The sequence below is a fragment of the Numida meleagris genome, chromosome 8, assembly GCF_002078875.1.
Source record: "Numida meleagris isolate 19003 breed g44 Domestic line chromosome 8, NumMel1.0, whole genome shotgun sequence".
Classification (NCBI taxonomy): Eukaryota; Metazoa; Chordata; class Aves; order Galliformes; family Numididae; genus Numida; species Numida meleagris.
In genome coordinates this window covers 15,659,034-15,675,194 of record NC_034416.1, presented here as the reverse complement: position 1 = coordinate 15,675,194, position 16,161 = coordinate 15,659,034, and the positions used below count along the sequence as shown (strand labels likewise).

General features: G+C 45.7%; 1 protein-coding gene across 1 annotated transcript; it reads left to right on the top strand.

Moving 5' to 3' along the window:
* On the top strand, window positions 51-13,944 carry SH2D1A (SH2 domain containing 1A). Its single transcript, XM_021406357.1, has 4 exons — window positions 51-381; window positions 10,838-10,901; window positions 12,783-12,918; window positions 13,176-13,944. Exons 1-4 carry the CDS (start codon window positions 101-103, stop codon window positions 13,211-13,213), a joined length of 519 nt encoding a protein of 172 aa, XP_021262032.1. The 5' UTR covers window positions 51-100; the 3' UTR covers window positions 13,214-13,944.

Sequence of the window (16,161 nt, the reverse complement as noted above, 5' to 3'; positions counted from 1 at the left end):
GTGGGCTGCAAGGTGGCTGTGATGCTGTCACAGCCTGCGAAACAGGAAAACAAAAAGGGGCAAAGGAAAAAAAACCCAACGCTTGAACAAAAAGCAAAAGATGCTATGTTCGTTCCTCACTCTTCCCTCAGCGCTGCCTTGCCCTTTGCGGAGGCTGAGAAGTGTGAACACATCCTGTTTATCTCAGCGGCCCTGCTGCTGTGCTGGGTTTAGTGGCGGCGGTGCAGGCAGAGCTGGCCACGCCATGGAAGCGCTGCCCATCTACCACGGGGGCATCACCCGCGAGGCCGGGGAGAAGCTGCTGCTGGCGGCGGGTGCTGACGGCAGCTACCTGATGCGGGACAGTGAGAGCATCCCGGGGGTCTACTGCCTCTGTGTGCTGTGAGTACGGGCGGCGGAGGGCTGGTGGGGCTGCTGCGGATCCCAGTCTGGGAATCTGCAGAGTGGGGTGGTCCCATGCAGCGAGGCTGAGCAGGGTCTGAGCACAGACGGGTGGGTGAGGTGCCATGGAGAAGAGCTCGGCAGCTCAGCTTTGTGCCTGCTGATTGCTGCTCTTCCAGTGCAGCATCCTTGGGTTACCGCTCACTGGAGAAGGCAGCAAAAGCATCTCCCCTCTGCGTCTTCACTTTGGGGTGCTCTTGGTCAGGCTGCATATCCTACAATCCATTGGGCTTGGAGTAAACTACCTTTAAAGATTGAGGAATACTGGTGGGTAACAGACTAATTGAAAACATTTCACCACGTAAAGTGAAAGGGGAAATATTCAATGTGGCGATCTGTCAGAGAAGGGACAGATATTGGCCTGGGAGAGCTGGAAAGCTATAAAGTCGTAGGACCTCATTTTAATGAGGCGTCTTAGTTTCCCTACTTTTGGCACAGGCAGAGGAATGAGAAGTCCTTAGAGAGACTGCTGTACAACCAAGTACCAAAGCAATGACAGAGCAAAGATGTGCCCGTGCAGATGGTTGTGTCTCGCTTCAGCAGGAGAAGAAAAGCAAGAAAAAACAGTGTTAGGGCTGGAAAGAAAATAGCTAACAGTGAGCAAAGAGAGAGGGCAAAAAAATGAGCAGCTAGTCAGGTTTTCCCCAAAGGTCTTGAATACATTTCCAACAATATGCAATTAAGCTCCAAGCGAGTATTATTATTCTCCTGTTGTATACCAGTAAATGGAGAAATGCAAGGAGGTAATAGGCAATCCTATACAAATACACCACCTCGTAGCAGAAAGTCTTCATGGCAGAAGATATATTCTTTCTTCTCTTCGTGAAATCAGAAGATGAACCAAGACAGGCGTTTCTGCTAACAAATACCTTCCCTCAGCCCTTAACAGCTAGCCAAAGAACGGGAAATAAGAAGCATCTCGAGTTAAATGAAAATGGAATAGACATTGCAAGGGGTAAGGAGTGCTATGATTCCTGTGATGGCAATAGGCAATAAAAGCAGAATCTTTTTAAAATAACCATCAGAGAAAGGGGTGATAGATCTCCTTAACACTGAGAAGTCAGTCAGTGCAGGTAGAACACCAAGGCATTAGAGAAAGGGTCAAGCAGAACGTTACAATGCTGCATAAAATAGGGAGTCCTAAAATTAGTACGCTATTAGTCTAAATCAGGCTGTAAGTGTATAACGAGGTCTTTTATCTGTATGCAATCAGTTGGGATTTTTTGCTATGTTAATGACACGTCTTCAGGAAGAAATTTCATGAATGAAATAAGATATATAAAATGAAAATAGGAAGAACAGAAAGGATGGCTAGCTATAAAGCTCTGTGAGCTTTGGGGAAAAAGCAGTAAGACCCACCTAACAGTATCTGGAAATTACGGGCCACTCAAATCTTCATACTATGTCACATTCAAACACATACATGCTAAGCAAAGGGGAAAAGGCAAAAAAACTGCTGATGAATGTTATGCAGGTTTCTGGTGGAATAGAAATCTTGAATGTTTTGTTTTTATAATCCACAAGGTAGGAGGGAAAATTTCAATAGCATCTTGGATAAATTCTGATAAAAAAATAAATGAAAAATGCTGTGGTGAATATGACCCAACATGGACAGTAAGGTGGCTGAAAAACGCTAGAGTTAAAGCTTGGATCTAACACTTCCTAATATTTCAGCTCAGATAAACAGCATATCACAGAGTAACTTTGAGGACAGTTATCATAAAGGCATCAGGGAGTGGCCTCATGCTGGAGACAGCAGTGACAGTTTAGATAAACGTGTGCCACAAAGTACAGAAGTGCTTTAACTGGCAAATTTACTAAAGCCGAGCACTTCAGTAGAGAGAAACCAAAGAAGCAGGCAGGGAAGGCTTTAGAGATGTAGATATGTATTCAGTGGGGGATGCCAAGCATGGTTTTGGCAAAATAACCCCCTAAATTTAAGTAAGTCCGAACAGCACGCACTGAGATACAACAGGTGACAGGCGTGCGTGTGTCCAAGAGATTTGGTAAAATCCAAGGAGGAAACATGCAGCTGCTGTGTTCACAGTTTATCAAAAGGAAAGCAAGAGTCAGGAAGGTGGCTGCCCTGCCCACCCAGCTGCTGGTGAGTCCTGCAATTGCCTCTGCCTTGCTGTGGCTCAGGCAATGGGTCCTATTTTGGAAAGACATTGTAAGTTTGCGGTGGCACCCTGCTCTGGGCACTCCCAAAAAGCCCCAAGGTAGTTTGGCAGTCTTTGAGCCTCTCAGTGCACATAATAAGGGCAGCGGTGTTCACAGCCAGGTTCATTCACCTTTTGCTTTTTCAATTAAAAAGTGGAGCCCTGACCTTTAAAAGGGAGAAGAGTCAAAGATTCACGAATCCCTTGCGAGTGACACTGATTTTACAGGGCAAGCATAAAATAGACAGGTGGTAGCATAAAACCTGACCTGTAGAGATGGGTAGCTGTGGCAGGCATGCCCCTGTTGTCAGAGCATCGATCTAGAAACCTCTGCTTTCTCTCTGTTTCTCCTGATGTATTCTCTGTCTCCCTGGAATGCTGCTTTCTGCTGGCCCAACTCACAGCGCTCACACAGCATGCCTGCCAGTCTGCAAAGAAGGGACGGATTTTGGTGTGGCTGTGGCAAAACACAAGGAATCCACTTTCAGAAATACTTTATGACCGCGCTTACACTCTGCACAGAGGGGTAGAAGGGTTTTGCTTTGGACCAGGGTCCCCTGGGGCTCCTGCAAACTAAAATGCTGCCTGCAGCCTTTGGCGAGGTTTCATGTTTCAGGTGATCTTCATGCTATCTCATGATCTTTGTGTTACGAATGCCATTATTACGTTGATAATGCATACTTTAAGGATATCCTTTGTTCCTGTTTGACAGTGTCAACAGAGGAACACAGTCATTTCCTGGAAATTTGTTAGGGTTGCATTGAACAGTGAGAAGATTTTCGCTGCTCCTGAAAACTGGAATAGAAGAAATATATACGCTTTAAAAAATGTACACGCTTTATCTGTAAATGAGTGCTATGTGCAGCACTCTGAGGTGTTGGCTGTCAACGCCTGGTTGTTCCAGGGAGCTTTCTTTACTGATACGGCTTCCTCACCGCTCGATATTCCATCTGACGTTTTTAGCACTGTCAGAAATCCTCTGTGCACATTGCTCCTAATGAAGTCGATGGGGGACACAGGACTCAATAAGAGAGGCCAGCTTGGGATGCAGCCTCTTCAACAGCGCGTGAAAAATGCATGGAGTAAACTCCTGAGAGTGCCAAAAGCACCGCTTTCCTTTACAGCTATATGAGAGCACGTGCAGAAACCAGCAGCTCGTGCCTGAATTGGCACAGAGAAAGTAATTGTAGCTTGGGTCTTAACATTCATATACTTGGTAGTTGCTGCAGACCTTCAAGTATTTCTCGGTGAATGTTCAGCTAAACATGACATCCTTGTCAAACCCTGTGTTCAGATCATTTGTTTGGAATCAGCCATTCATGTGCTGTGCTGCATTCAATTTGCGGAGAATAATCAAAAGCTGGAATAGAAAAATGTTTAGAGCTCTTGAAGCAACAGCAATGGCAGTGAGGATAGGCTGCGGTCCTATCAGACTTCTACATACTCTGTTTTTTCTGTCACCATAACCACAGTGCAATGTGCTGAAACTTTCTGATGCAGCAGATGTATCAGGTGTGCAGTGTGAAGGTGTGATGTGGGATCACGCGTCAGCTTCAGCTCAGCGTTTCCTTTGTTTCCCATGTAATATGTTTGATAGAAGTGGCAGAATAATTGCATTCATTGTAACACTGCACGCAGTAATCCTCATCCTTTGGAACAAAAGCTTCTATCTGAGGAGGAGCCCCTCAGCTCAAAGTTGGTGTTGTACATATCATGCTCTATTTTCAGCTTTGAAAAAATCTTTTGCAGCACAACAGAGGTATTTCAGCTCCCTGCTCTTCATCTTTGCTGAGGAACAACCTGTCCCATGGCCTTCAGTTATTCCAGTGCATTTTTCTGGGAAGATTTTAGGAAGGTTGGCAGCCTGAACGATGGCTAGTCACCGTGCAGTTGGTGGATAACAGAATCTAGATCAGCTCTACTCTGATTTTCCAGACCTGAGCTTTGAAGATTTAGTTCAAGCAGTGATTTCAGCTCCAGGGATTTTATGGTCAGAACTGTGCCTCCCTGCTCTGAGAGAAATGGGAAATCTAATTATGAGCTACAATGCATCACTCCCAAGCAGTCCTACAAAGGTTCCAAAGATATATGAAACTATTGTGAGACTTTGCCTTTGTGATGTGCTGTTCTGCAGGACATCATAATCCATGAAGCTTGGCTACTACCCCACCATAAAGTAAGTTCCTGCCCTTTCTTGTCTCAGATTGGAATCAATTCTTATTCTATTTCCAAATATCAATAAATTCCCATCTGAGGCATTCCTTTTGGCTCCGCTCCCCTCTCCCAGACCACCACAATCACACCTGCTCAGGAAGGCTGCACGCTGTCCCTCTAGGTGAACCAGCTCTTCTGCTGGTCAGCAGCAGCACTCAGATGGTGATGCTGACAATCTTTCACGGAAGGCTGCTGGTATATAGACTCACCAGCACTTCACAAGCTTTGACATTCTTTTTTTTTTCAGGCTTCTGTTCATTTTAGAAAAGAAAATCGAGATAATGCATTTGCTTATAATGCTGCAGCATTATGGTATCTCTACACGTTACAGATTTGGTAGCACGGGTAAACGTGGCAACAAGCGTTGGCAGGGAATCAGCGACACAAGTGTAAACTCAGATGGGCGTGTATGGAGTGCTACTGTGAGCTCTGTTGGGCTTTTCAGACCATGCAAACACTGATCAAAACTATTTTGTGCACTCTTGCTGACAGGGAGCTTGTATCTTGCATATCATCTCAGTGCAAATGCTATTTCTTCAGCTTGGGTTAGCTGATGGGTGGTAATTGCTAAGCTGCTGTACCCTGATTGTGTGCCTGAAACCTAAACAAGGCTGAAACCAGGCAGGCTGCTTGTCAGCCAGAAAATGCACATTCCAAGACAAAATGAGGAGCTATAAGCTTAAGCTGAATTTTCTCCTACATTAACTAACAGAACTCTTTGGCCTTTCCATGCTTAATAAACCAAGCAGCAATATAACAATTAAAAGAGGAAAAAGAAAGCCGTTTTTGAGGATGGCTGGATCGACGTTTGTCCTCTTGGCAGCTACCCCTACAACAGCAGTGGGGATCAGAGCTGAGGGCCCCTCACGAGCACAGGTGGGCGCGCAGCCCCCAGACATGGCCACAGGACAACTCCGTCCCTCTCGGGGTTCAGTGCTCTGGCAGCCGTCTCCCACAGCAGCAGCCACTGCCACTGCCACGGGCCCACTCTGGGGTCACCCTCTGGGGTCCTGCCTGGTGTTCGTCGCCAGGCAGGTGTCTGGGAGACACCAGGCTCCTCTGGGTGAGGTGGAAGGGGCTGTCACCGGACCCACTCAGGCTCTTGCATGCTGTCTGCTGCGTGTCCTCGAACCCCTGCTCTGAATGCGAAAGTAGTGATTCCCCCATGGGCTCTCTTGTACTCATCTCCATAGTGTTATGTGGTTTGTAAACACTACCTCAATTTGTGAGATGAAGAGCTTGCTAACTCTGTTTCACACTTGAGAAACTGTGACACAGGGTGCTCGGGGCTGCAGCACCCTTCGGCTTTGGGTTCCCAAGGTGAGTGGGACAGGAAAGCACTTTGAGAATACTCAGCGTTGTGCTGTACAGCTTGCTAACTGCTTTCATTGCTGGGGGCTGTTTCTTTGTTTCTTCTGCCGCTTCCAAGCCACTCACTTTCTATGGATGACTTTTTCAGCCCTCTCACCTCCAGCTTTTCATGCGGCCCCCAGCTGAAGCCCTCAGGCTTCATTTCCCTGCACCCCTTCCTGGTTTGGCCCAGCTCCAGCCCAGCCCTTCAGTTCTCTGTGCTGTGTCATTGCCCAGCTCACACAGCCACCTCCCAACGTCTTTCATTCCAGAAAACATTGCATTTCTTGACATTTCCCATACCTCAAAAAAGATCGAGGCAAACACCCTAGAAACCGATCGTGGGCAACATGCAATGCTCGGGGCTGCTGTTCATCAGCCACAGCACGGCTCATTCCTAAGCAATATCATAAAGAGAAATTCTCAAGGAAGATCAGGATGCATGTACACCAGGTGAGAGGAGTCGATTTGTACATTGCAAAGACATCTGAATAAAAGTTATGTGAAGAGGAAGAAATTGCTGTCATTTGTTGCTGACACGGCTTTCCCTCGTCTCTCCATCTTTCTCCCTTTATATTTGCTCCATTTTGGACCAAGAAATGAATACAAATTAGTTTAATAAAATTTCCCAACTGAGACACAAAACATTTGGAAATGATTTTAAAATACACCATGCAGCTGAAATGTCATGGTTAATTTCAAGCTGCAGCATGCAGCTGATATCCTCCGGCTATTTCAGCGGTGCAGAAGATTGTAATTATTCACCTGTTAGAGCAAATGAAGCTTTAACAAGCCTGATCACAGTTGAAAAGGAGGAGTGGAGAGGATGGGGAGACAGATGCTGTCTCGGTATGTCATCTGTGAATGATGCCTTTGTAGCTCTTTGGGAGGAATTAGCTAGCTATAAAGAAAAAAGCTTTAATACAAAATGGACTGTTCTCGGTAACAGCAACTTTTTTAGATTTTCCTTTGACAAAGTTTTCCAGTTAAGTTATTGCGGCACAGTCAGTGATAGTACAGTTCCCAGCTGGTATAACACATCCACTTTTATGGAGAATAAAAAAAAAAGTGAAACGAGCTTAAAAATATTATCAGTGGTGACCATACCACTGTTTCACAAGTGCTATCCAATATTGTCTTTACAGCAATGGATGTATTCTGCCCTTGATTTTTGCCTTTGATCAAGAGTCTATGGGGCCCCGTTCATCCTGCTGTTGATTCAGGATCTCTCCCGTCCCTTGTGCTTTCTTGGTGTGAACAAGGATTTTGTGGCTGTGGGCAAGGCTGGTGGCAGTCCCTGGGCCAGGGAAAGGGGCAGGGAGCCTTGTGCTGGGTCCGCTCTCCCAGGTGTGGGGAGATGGTCCTCTATAGAGAAGTGCTGGGAAGGCAGTGATACCGTGAGTGCTCTCTGAAGTCCTCCTCTCAGTGACGTGTCCATCTCCTGTTGATTTTCTCCAGCATGTAGATGAGTTCAGGGCCTTGAACTCTTGTTACAGTGGGTCTGGCATGCCTCAGGGCGTGCCTGGATGAGAGGTCCCAGGTGACAGTGCCGTGCTCATGCTGTCCCATCTCTGGTTTTTGGCTGTAGTGACATGGCCACACCATATACAGAAGCACTGTGTCACATTGGGAGCTTTTTTTCCTGTCATAATTTGAGAAAAATACAGAGGACTGAGCTGTCCCCCAATGGCGGCTGGGGATTTTCTCATCTCCTTGTATGAGTGCTCCAGTAAATGTATTTTTCCTCTTGCTTTTGCCTGATGTTTGATAATTTGCTGCTTTGGAGACAATGTTCTACTTGACCTCAAGTTCAATTTTTCTGTTTAATTTTTAAGAGAAACAACTTGATCTTCCTTCATCCCACGCAGATCTCAGTAAATGTTGGGTACTTTAAATCATAGAAATCATAGAATCTTTCTCACGGAGACAATGCCCATGTAGCACTGAAAAGAGCTTGGCACATCAAAATGATGCCGCTTGCTTGCTTGAGCATGGAAGTTAGAAGGCACTTTGAAGTGGTAATGAAGTAAGTTCCTGCTACTTAACAGAAAGTTTTGATAAGATCGTATTTGTTAGCAGAGTACTTACCAGAAGAGCTGTAATCCACTGTTTTATGGAAACAAAGATCCTGGTGGAGAGCAGTGAAATGGGAGGACCTTGCTGTTCTTTCCTTAACAAAAGATGCCCTCATTCCCTGCGCATTTCCTTGGAAGGATCTGGGTGCTGGGCGCAGTGCCTGGGCCACTGCCCTCCTGCTCAGTGCCTTTCTTTCCTGATGGCTTCAGAGCCAACAGCAAGTGATAACACTGTGTACCTCAACTTCAGCACTGCAAACCCCTCCATGCCTTGCGGTCTTTCCTCCTCTGGGAAAAATGTAGATTCTCCAGCTGAGTGCAGAGCTCCCACTTGTGATAGGAATGTCAGACTCCCACCATGCTCCGTGCTGGGCTCAACATTTCCACGGTCCCGAATTCTTGTTAATTTTTCTGTGTCTCATTATCTGAGCTATCCTTTGTGTTTTCTCTAGGCTTGAGTGAGTTATTTTATAGCTGAAATTCTTTTTATACGAGACAGATATCTGTTGTATACTTCACCCTGCTTTGGTGCTCTACATTCCTTAAGCTGGCCTTTATTTTCCAGTGGCTTACTAAACCCACCTGGCAGGGTGCTGGAAGCCATCAGAGGTTTTAGAGCAGCACCCCAACCACTCAAGGACTTTAAGTCATGATTGCATCTTAGGAAGAGAAAGACAATGGATTATAGTTTTCTGGACAACTGAGCCATGTCTGGAAAAATCAGGCTCTAAAGAAACTGAAGCAGCTGGAACGCTTCAGGAGAACAAAGAACAAGCACTGATAACATGCACAGAGTGTTATCAAAAGCAGGAGGCAAGGAAGGAAGTCTAGATTTTTACTAACTGATCCTGTTGGAGACATCATGGAGATGGTCAGATGCCTTGAGAGGACAAAACGCCAAGGTGCCCCTGGTACTCCCCAGAGCACTGTGGGCTGTAAAATCCTGGTTTCAGTAACCATATACTGACTGGCGATCTATGTGCACAGATGCAGGGAAGTCCCTTGTGATTTCCAGGGGTAAGACTGAAGCTTCATGACATGCTGAGGACATAGGCACAGCTGGTGGAGGTTTTAAGAAAGGACGTAATAGTACGAGATGATCTAAGGGCGCTAATGGCACTGAATTCCCTGAACATGAACATACATGGTGGCTTATAGAGACGTGCTTCTAAAGAACCAGGCTTGAGCCGTGGCATCAAGCAGCAGTGGCTGTGGCTCCGTGGGACAGACAGAACAGCAGTGCTGTCCTTCCGTGGCCTTCCCTCCTGCCATGGGCACAGCAGGTTACGTGCACCAAGGGCTCCTTTGGGCCCATCCATGGCCCTGATGACTGCAGCAGTGGAGGTTGCGGTGGTATGGCAGGGCTGTATCCTGCTCCTGGCATCTCACTGCGGTGCAGGGAGCTTGGCTCCCTCAGCCCTGCTGGGAGGGAACAGCTTTGTGTCCACAGCGGGAGTGAGGAGTGACGGGGAGAGCTCACAAATCACGACAGGGATTTTTGCCCCCACTTCAAGGGGTTACAGCAGTGTGACAACGCCTAACAGTTCCTGTGCAGGTAAATTATATCGGAGCCCACTTTGCAGAGGTTGCTCTAATGACTTTCTAACAAGAATTCATCCAGGAGCCATGACACAGAGCGTAAGTAATTGCAATCATACGGTGTCTGTGTCATTGACGCTTTCTGCTATTTTGTAATAACTACTATAATACTGCGTATAATTGGAAAGAAATGTGGTGTATTTTTGCTTTCTGAAGAATTGATGCTGATACAGCGAACGGCCTCTAAAATCCTGCCGGGTATTCATGTAAATCTGTGTAGTGTAATATATGGTCTTCTTATCTGACACTGCCTAAATTAATGTTGAACCCGTGAAACTACTGTGGGTTCTCTCTGCTTCTGAGTTAGATTTCTGGATATTTACCATGTAAATCATCTGCTGCGTTGGGCTCTCAAGAGAAGCAGGACAGACTCTGCATGTCAGCATGCCTTGTGCTGTTAGTGGATGGCTCCTTGTTCTCGAGGGACTCAAATTAGATTTAAAAAGAAGGAAGATTTCATACTCTTTCGCATTCAATGTTTGAGAATTAAGAATGTACTCACAAAGCAAAAAGTAATTTACCTGGATTTTGCGGTTCTAGCTTTCCAAACAAACAAACTGCAGTCATTTTATTTCTTCTGGGAACATCTGCATTTAAATAAATCATAAAACAGCGAGTTTATATGCCAATAATTCAGTTTTTATTTACACTATTTTTCCCCCAGGGAAAGTATTCCTGGTGTTTGTCAGTAAAAGGTCACTGAAAAATTAAATACAAAAATGCTGAAGCAGGAATCAGAGCACTGTCACTTAACCTGGGATAACAGCGCATTGCCAGACTGGATCTGAGTCAGACCAATAACCCTCTCATCCAAAAAAACCCAGTAGGTTAAAGACCGCCTCTGGTCTGAGTCTCAGTTTTCTATTGACCTAGAATGTTTATGGGTGAATTTATTGTTAAGGAGAGGTTAGCAGATGAACTGACTGCCCCGTGACAGAGTGAAACCTGGCAGTAGAAATGAGGAATAAATACCTGTTGGCTTTTTTTTTCCCTCCCCAGGCATCAGGGTTACGTTTATACCTACCGAGTGTCCAAGACAGAATCCGGGTCCTGGAGTGCTGAGGTGTGTGCTTCTCCTTTCTGAAAACTTCTGTATCCTGTTTGGTGTTAGTATTGATTTAACGAAATATATTCAAATTATTCATGCTTCTGCAAAGTCTGATTTTCATTGAAGGTAATCGATGTTGAGTGAGCCCATCACAAAGATGTCTTGGTGCCACTTCTGACAATCTTGAACTCATAAATTAATTCCCTGTTACATTTCAGCTGTTGCATAATGCATTAGTGCATTATTTTGCATCATTTTAAATGGCAAAAAATATTGTGTTTTTATAATTTGACAAGCACAATCAGTATTCAGTTCCCTTCTATCTCACATGCCATTAACACCAGAATATTTAAGGAAATACTTTTCAGTGTACAGTGTTTTAAACTTAGCTTCTCTTCAGAAACTTGTTACAAAGTGTATTTTCACTCGGTTGATAAGAAACCAGTAATTCAGGCATAGCGTAACACCATTTGCAATACAGATGACAATTTAGATTGATGGAATCTAGATGATAACCTTTGTTACTTTTATGAAGATCTTGTTCTTTGGATGTAATCTCTATATTACTTTATAATTATATTTCTGTTTGCACATTAAGCCTGATTTAAAGACACTAAATAGTTGCTAGACAGGCATAATTCCTTGGTTACTGAATAACAGAAATGGTTGCAGCACTCTGGAAGACAGGAATGAGCCCTGGTGCGACTTGGAATGAGATAAAGCATGCACACTGCTGCACACTAAATAGTTATCTGCCTCAGCCCTGAGAGCGGTGCTGAGGAAGAACGCACTCCTGTACTGGGCAAGGCCTGGGTCAGCAGCGTGGCCTGGAGCAGTACTGGAACCCCTGGGCCATCCACCTGCCAGGGGAGCTCCGGGTGAGGCTGCAGCATGATTTGGCCCCAATAACAGCAGTATCTGCAGCGTCCAGTGCTGAATGGGCCTGCTTCTGCTCCTCCATGGCATCCTTTGGCTTCCTGGTTGTGTTTAGGCAAACTTCATCTGTGTTTCACAGAGCAGGCATTCTGAGAGCCCAAGACTCTCAGTACCACCTCTGTAGAGGAAGTACTAGTTATAACACTAGCTCTTACTCTAAGCCACAGGAAATCTTAGAGTAAATGGTGCCAAGACCACACTGGACTCAACCCCTGAAAAAAGGAACCTATATTTTGCCCTCATTCTTGTCCCCATGCAATATGCCTCCAAAGCCGATGATGGAGATCTCCCATCTCTGCTTTCTGCTCTGAGATGTGGGCTGTGAGCAATCCCAGATCACATCCATCCTTCAGGAACAAGACAGGGAAATGAAAACAGTGCTGGTCAAATCCCTTCTAATGGAAGCTTCTGGCTTATATCAGAGGAGACAGGATTTAGCAGGGCATTTGCAAAGATGCTAACATAAAAAAGTTGAAAAAATCTCATTTTTGATAAACCAGGTAACGTTTGGCTTCTTCCTTTGCCCCCAAAATAGCCAGGAATTCTCAGTGAACTCATTGAAAAGCATTGAATGCTTGAAGGAAGGCTTGCAATTGGGTGGTATCTGTGCCTGACATTAGTGGTGTGAAGCAGCTGGTCAGTGCCAGGCAGCTATTAATCTTAGCTCTCATCTTACTGGTGTTTCCCAAGGGCACTCCAGGCTGCCTTGATTCGGGGCCATAAATAGCAGAAGACTACTTGGGAACGTGCTCTGGGTTTCATTTGTTGAGGCGATGTTGAATCATAGCTGGATGGGAAGAGAGCAGGAATGGCTCATAGCTTGTTGTGGGCTGGCACATGGAGGGGTGAGAGAAGGGCTGGCACCATCCCAGCATGTGGCTGCTTTTCTGAGGACAAGGCCCCCAGCACCAGGACACTGACTGCCTGGCCTCCCCTCACCTCTCACCTTTGGGTTCACAGACGGCACCCGGGGTTCACCGACGGCTCTTCCGGAAAGTGCACAACCTCATTTCAGCCTTCCAGAAACCCGACCAGGGCATCATCACGCCCCTGAAGCATCCGGTCATCAACTGTGTGAAAGCCAAGTGTTCCCCAGGTACCCACGGGGTGCAAGCAGCCTCGGCTGTGCGGGGTAGGGCCCTCCATGGGCCCTGAATGAGCCAAGAATGTGACTCATTAGGGATTGTCAATGTGATGAGAAAATCCACTTGAAAATGTGTATTCCTGAGTAGTACACTGGAGGCAGGTACTTGCCTTCCTCACTGCCATGGCTCTGGAAGGGGTGGTTCGTCCGATCTGTCCTTTTACTCGTGGTGTTCATCCTTCCGTATTTCTGTGATTATTTTTCTCTAGGTAGAAATGACGGTCGTGATTACCTGCAGCCATCCTGAAGACATTTCCCAGTGACATAACCCTACGTCCCAGTAGTGCCTCCAGTCCTGCTCTAGAACAGAACAAGCTATGATAGTTAGTACAACTCTGTGAGTTTTCTTGTAACATTTGCCAAAATGTGTTTCATAGTATTTCTAGCTCTAAGTTTAGAAGTTACATGTCCAGAATGTTTTGATTTTTTTTTAAATTTCTTTTCTTTTCTTTTGGTAAGAGATAAGACAAAAACATCAGCAACTAAATGGTGTAATATCTTTTTCTCTTTTTGCAGTCCTATGTGCAAAATATTTTCCAATCTCAAGACTAGTCCCTCTATTTCACATAACCTAACTTTAGACTCTTCTGTGCTTTCTTCTGATAGACATTCATGGGCAAGACCCCTTTTATAGGCTTAGGAAAATTGTTTATATTGAGTGTCCTTGCCTCGAACACAGCCTTGGTGTCTGTGTGATTGTCATACAGTTCCAAAAGGTACTCCAGACATGGCCCCAGGAGAATCCCCACTAACTGATTTTCCATCACACCAGGCTCTCTGCAATCCAGCAGAACCACTAAGTGCTGTTTCCATGTACAAAATTTCTAATTTGCACAAAGGATCGAAAGCTTGAGTAATGTTCTGAATAGATGAGAACAATCACCAGAGGAGAACATTGTTCTTTCTATTTTTCTGATATTGTCTCTACTTGAAAAAATCCCCACCACATGTAATTAAAATATATATATGTGTATTTTACAGAACATTTACTTTTCTTTCCCTATCACTTGTTTTCGTAAGCTGCTGCTGGGCTCCTGTAGGAGAGGCTTACACCTGCAGGACTTGTTGGCTTGCAGGGTTAGTCCCTACCTGCAGGGTTAGCACTGGAGTGCTGGAGCACCTGGCTGGTGAACTCAGTGAGCTGCCTGGGCTGGCCAGCAGTGGGGAACACTTCTTGGTGTGTTCCCCACAGACTTGATGTGCTTCAGCCCTCTCGGTTTGTGTCACTGTTAGTCACGCTTTCACCAGCAGAAATGGGCCTATCAAAAAAGCACTCCCTTCCAAAGTACCCGGCTAATGTTGATTGCAAATGGATGAGAAACTAAACCAAAGAAACAAACAATGTCTGTAAACCTGCAATGAAGGACCTGGGGGTCCTGGTGGACAACGAGGTGGCCATGAGCCAGCAGTGTGCCCTGGTGGCCAAGAAGGCCAATGGAATCCTGGAGTGCACTAAAAGAGTGTGGCTAGCAGGGCAAGGAAGGTGATCCTCCCCCTCTACTCTGCCCTGGTGAAGCCACATCTGGAATGCTGTGTCCAGTTCTGGGCTCCTCAGTTCAAAAAAGACAGGGATCTCCTAGAAAATGTCCAGCAGAGGGCCACAAAGATGATGGGGGGCCTGGAGCATCTCCTGTATGAGGAAAGGCTGAGAGACCTGGGTCTGTTCAGCCAAGGGAAAAGAAGACTGAGGGGGGGGGATCTGACTAATGTTTATAAATATCTAAAGGGAGGTGGGTGGCAAATGGATGAGGCCAGGCTTTTCTCAGTGGTGCATAGTGACAGGACAAGAAGCAATGGCCTAAAACTTGAACTTAAGAAGTTCCATACTAACATGCTGAAGAACTTTATGGTAAGGGTGACAGAACACTGGAACAGGCTGCCCAGAGAGGTGGTGGAGTTTCCTTCTATGGAGATATTCAAGACCCGTCAGGATGCCCACCTGTGTGACCTATTGTAGGGAACCTGCTTTAGCAAGGAGGTTGAACTTGATCTCTTGAGGTCCATTCCAACCCCTGCCGTTCTGTGATTCTGTAACACTGTATAACCACCCTTAGGTTGTGTTGCTTAAATATTTAGTGCCTGTACTTCCAATTTGTTCTGCACAGCTTGGAAGGCTAGAAATTTCTGAGAAGAGGTAGAGATCTTTTCCAGAACCACCAGGCTGCAGGCTTGGGAGAGCAGGACAGATCAAATCCCACCAGAAGGGGCCAAGCTGTGGACCAGGGGCATGGGGAAAGGCAGGGCTGCAGCTGTATTTGCAGCATCAGGCTGTGCCATGGAGCCTCACCCAGCAGTGTGTGACCAAACAGGCAGATGGACTTTCTTAATCCATTTAGCTGTCTTGTCCCAGATTCTGGCTTGTTGTCACCTCACTGAAAAGCAAACAGTGAAGAGCTAAATGGGTGGTAGGGATGGGCATTCAGCAAGGTTCAGCTGCTTGAAGCATTTTAAGCTTAGATTTGATAAGGGTGGAAGTTTTATCTTTTATTTTATTTTATTCCTATAAGTGGCCGTGTGTGTGTGTGTATGAAAGAGAAGAGAGAGAGAAAGTGCAGCAATAAAACATTCATCGTGAAGTACGCAGTGCTCCTTGTAAACCCTCAGTGGGAGTAAATACAATAAATAAACAGCTGCCCGATAACAGGAAGCGGTGGACAATGCTGTTGCAAATTTGCGACAATTGCTGTTCATTACTCAACGTCTGTCTAAATTAAGGCCACATTTCATTTGTAGTGGAATGTCCTGCCTCCCCTCCCCTCCCCTCTGCACCATATTTTCCGTTCTGCATGTATATTTTGCTCCATGTCTGCCTGTTACTTATGCTGATTGGTTGCAGCCGGGGTCTTATCTTCATACAGTGCCATACAGTGACAGATTCAGCATGATTTACTCTTTAATAAAATATTTAAAAGCTGTTTTTGTTTTTTTAATATTGTTACTTAACTCAGGAAATGTCAGCAGCAGAGGCTCTGAGCTGAACGTTACCAGCTCAAAGCACAACATCCAGCACCAGCTGATTCTGGGGCTGTGCGGACTGAACCCTTCACTCCATGCCTGCGCCTTAAAGGTTTCCCAGCTTGCTGCGTGCCTGTGGTGGATGATTTGTGGCTTATCCAGGCTTTCTGCTCCTGCAAACCTTTATTTCCTTGTGCAAACATTCCTGGTGTGTAGCGGAGTGTGTGCCCATGGGCTTCC

Bases quoted from the DNA above. Each gene is read 5' to 3' on its own strand.
- SH2D1A (XM_021406357.1), top strand. From the start codon at position 101: ATGCTATGTTCGTTCCTCACTCTTCCCTCAGCGCTGCCTTGCCCTTTG. The intron at 382-10,837 runs GTGAGTACGGGC...TTCCCTCCCCAG, and splicing joins GTCTACTGCCTCTGTGTGCT to GCATCAGGGTTACGTTTATA. The intron at 12,919-13,175 runs GTACCCACGGGG...ATTTTTCTCTAG, and splicing joins GAAAGCCAAGTGTTCCCCAG to GTAGAAATGACGGTCGTGAT.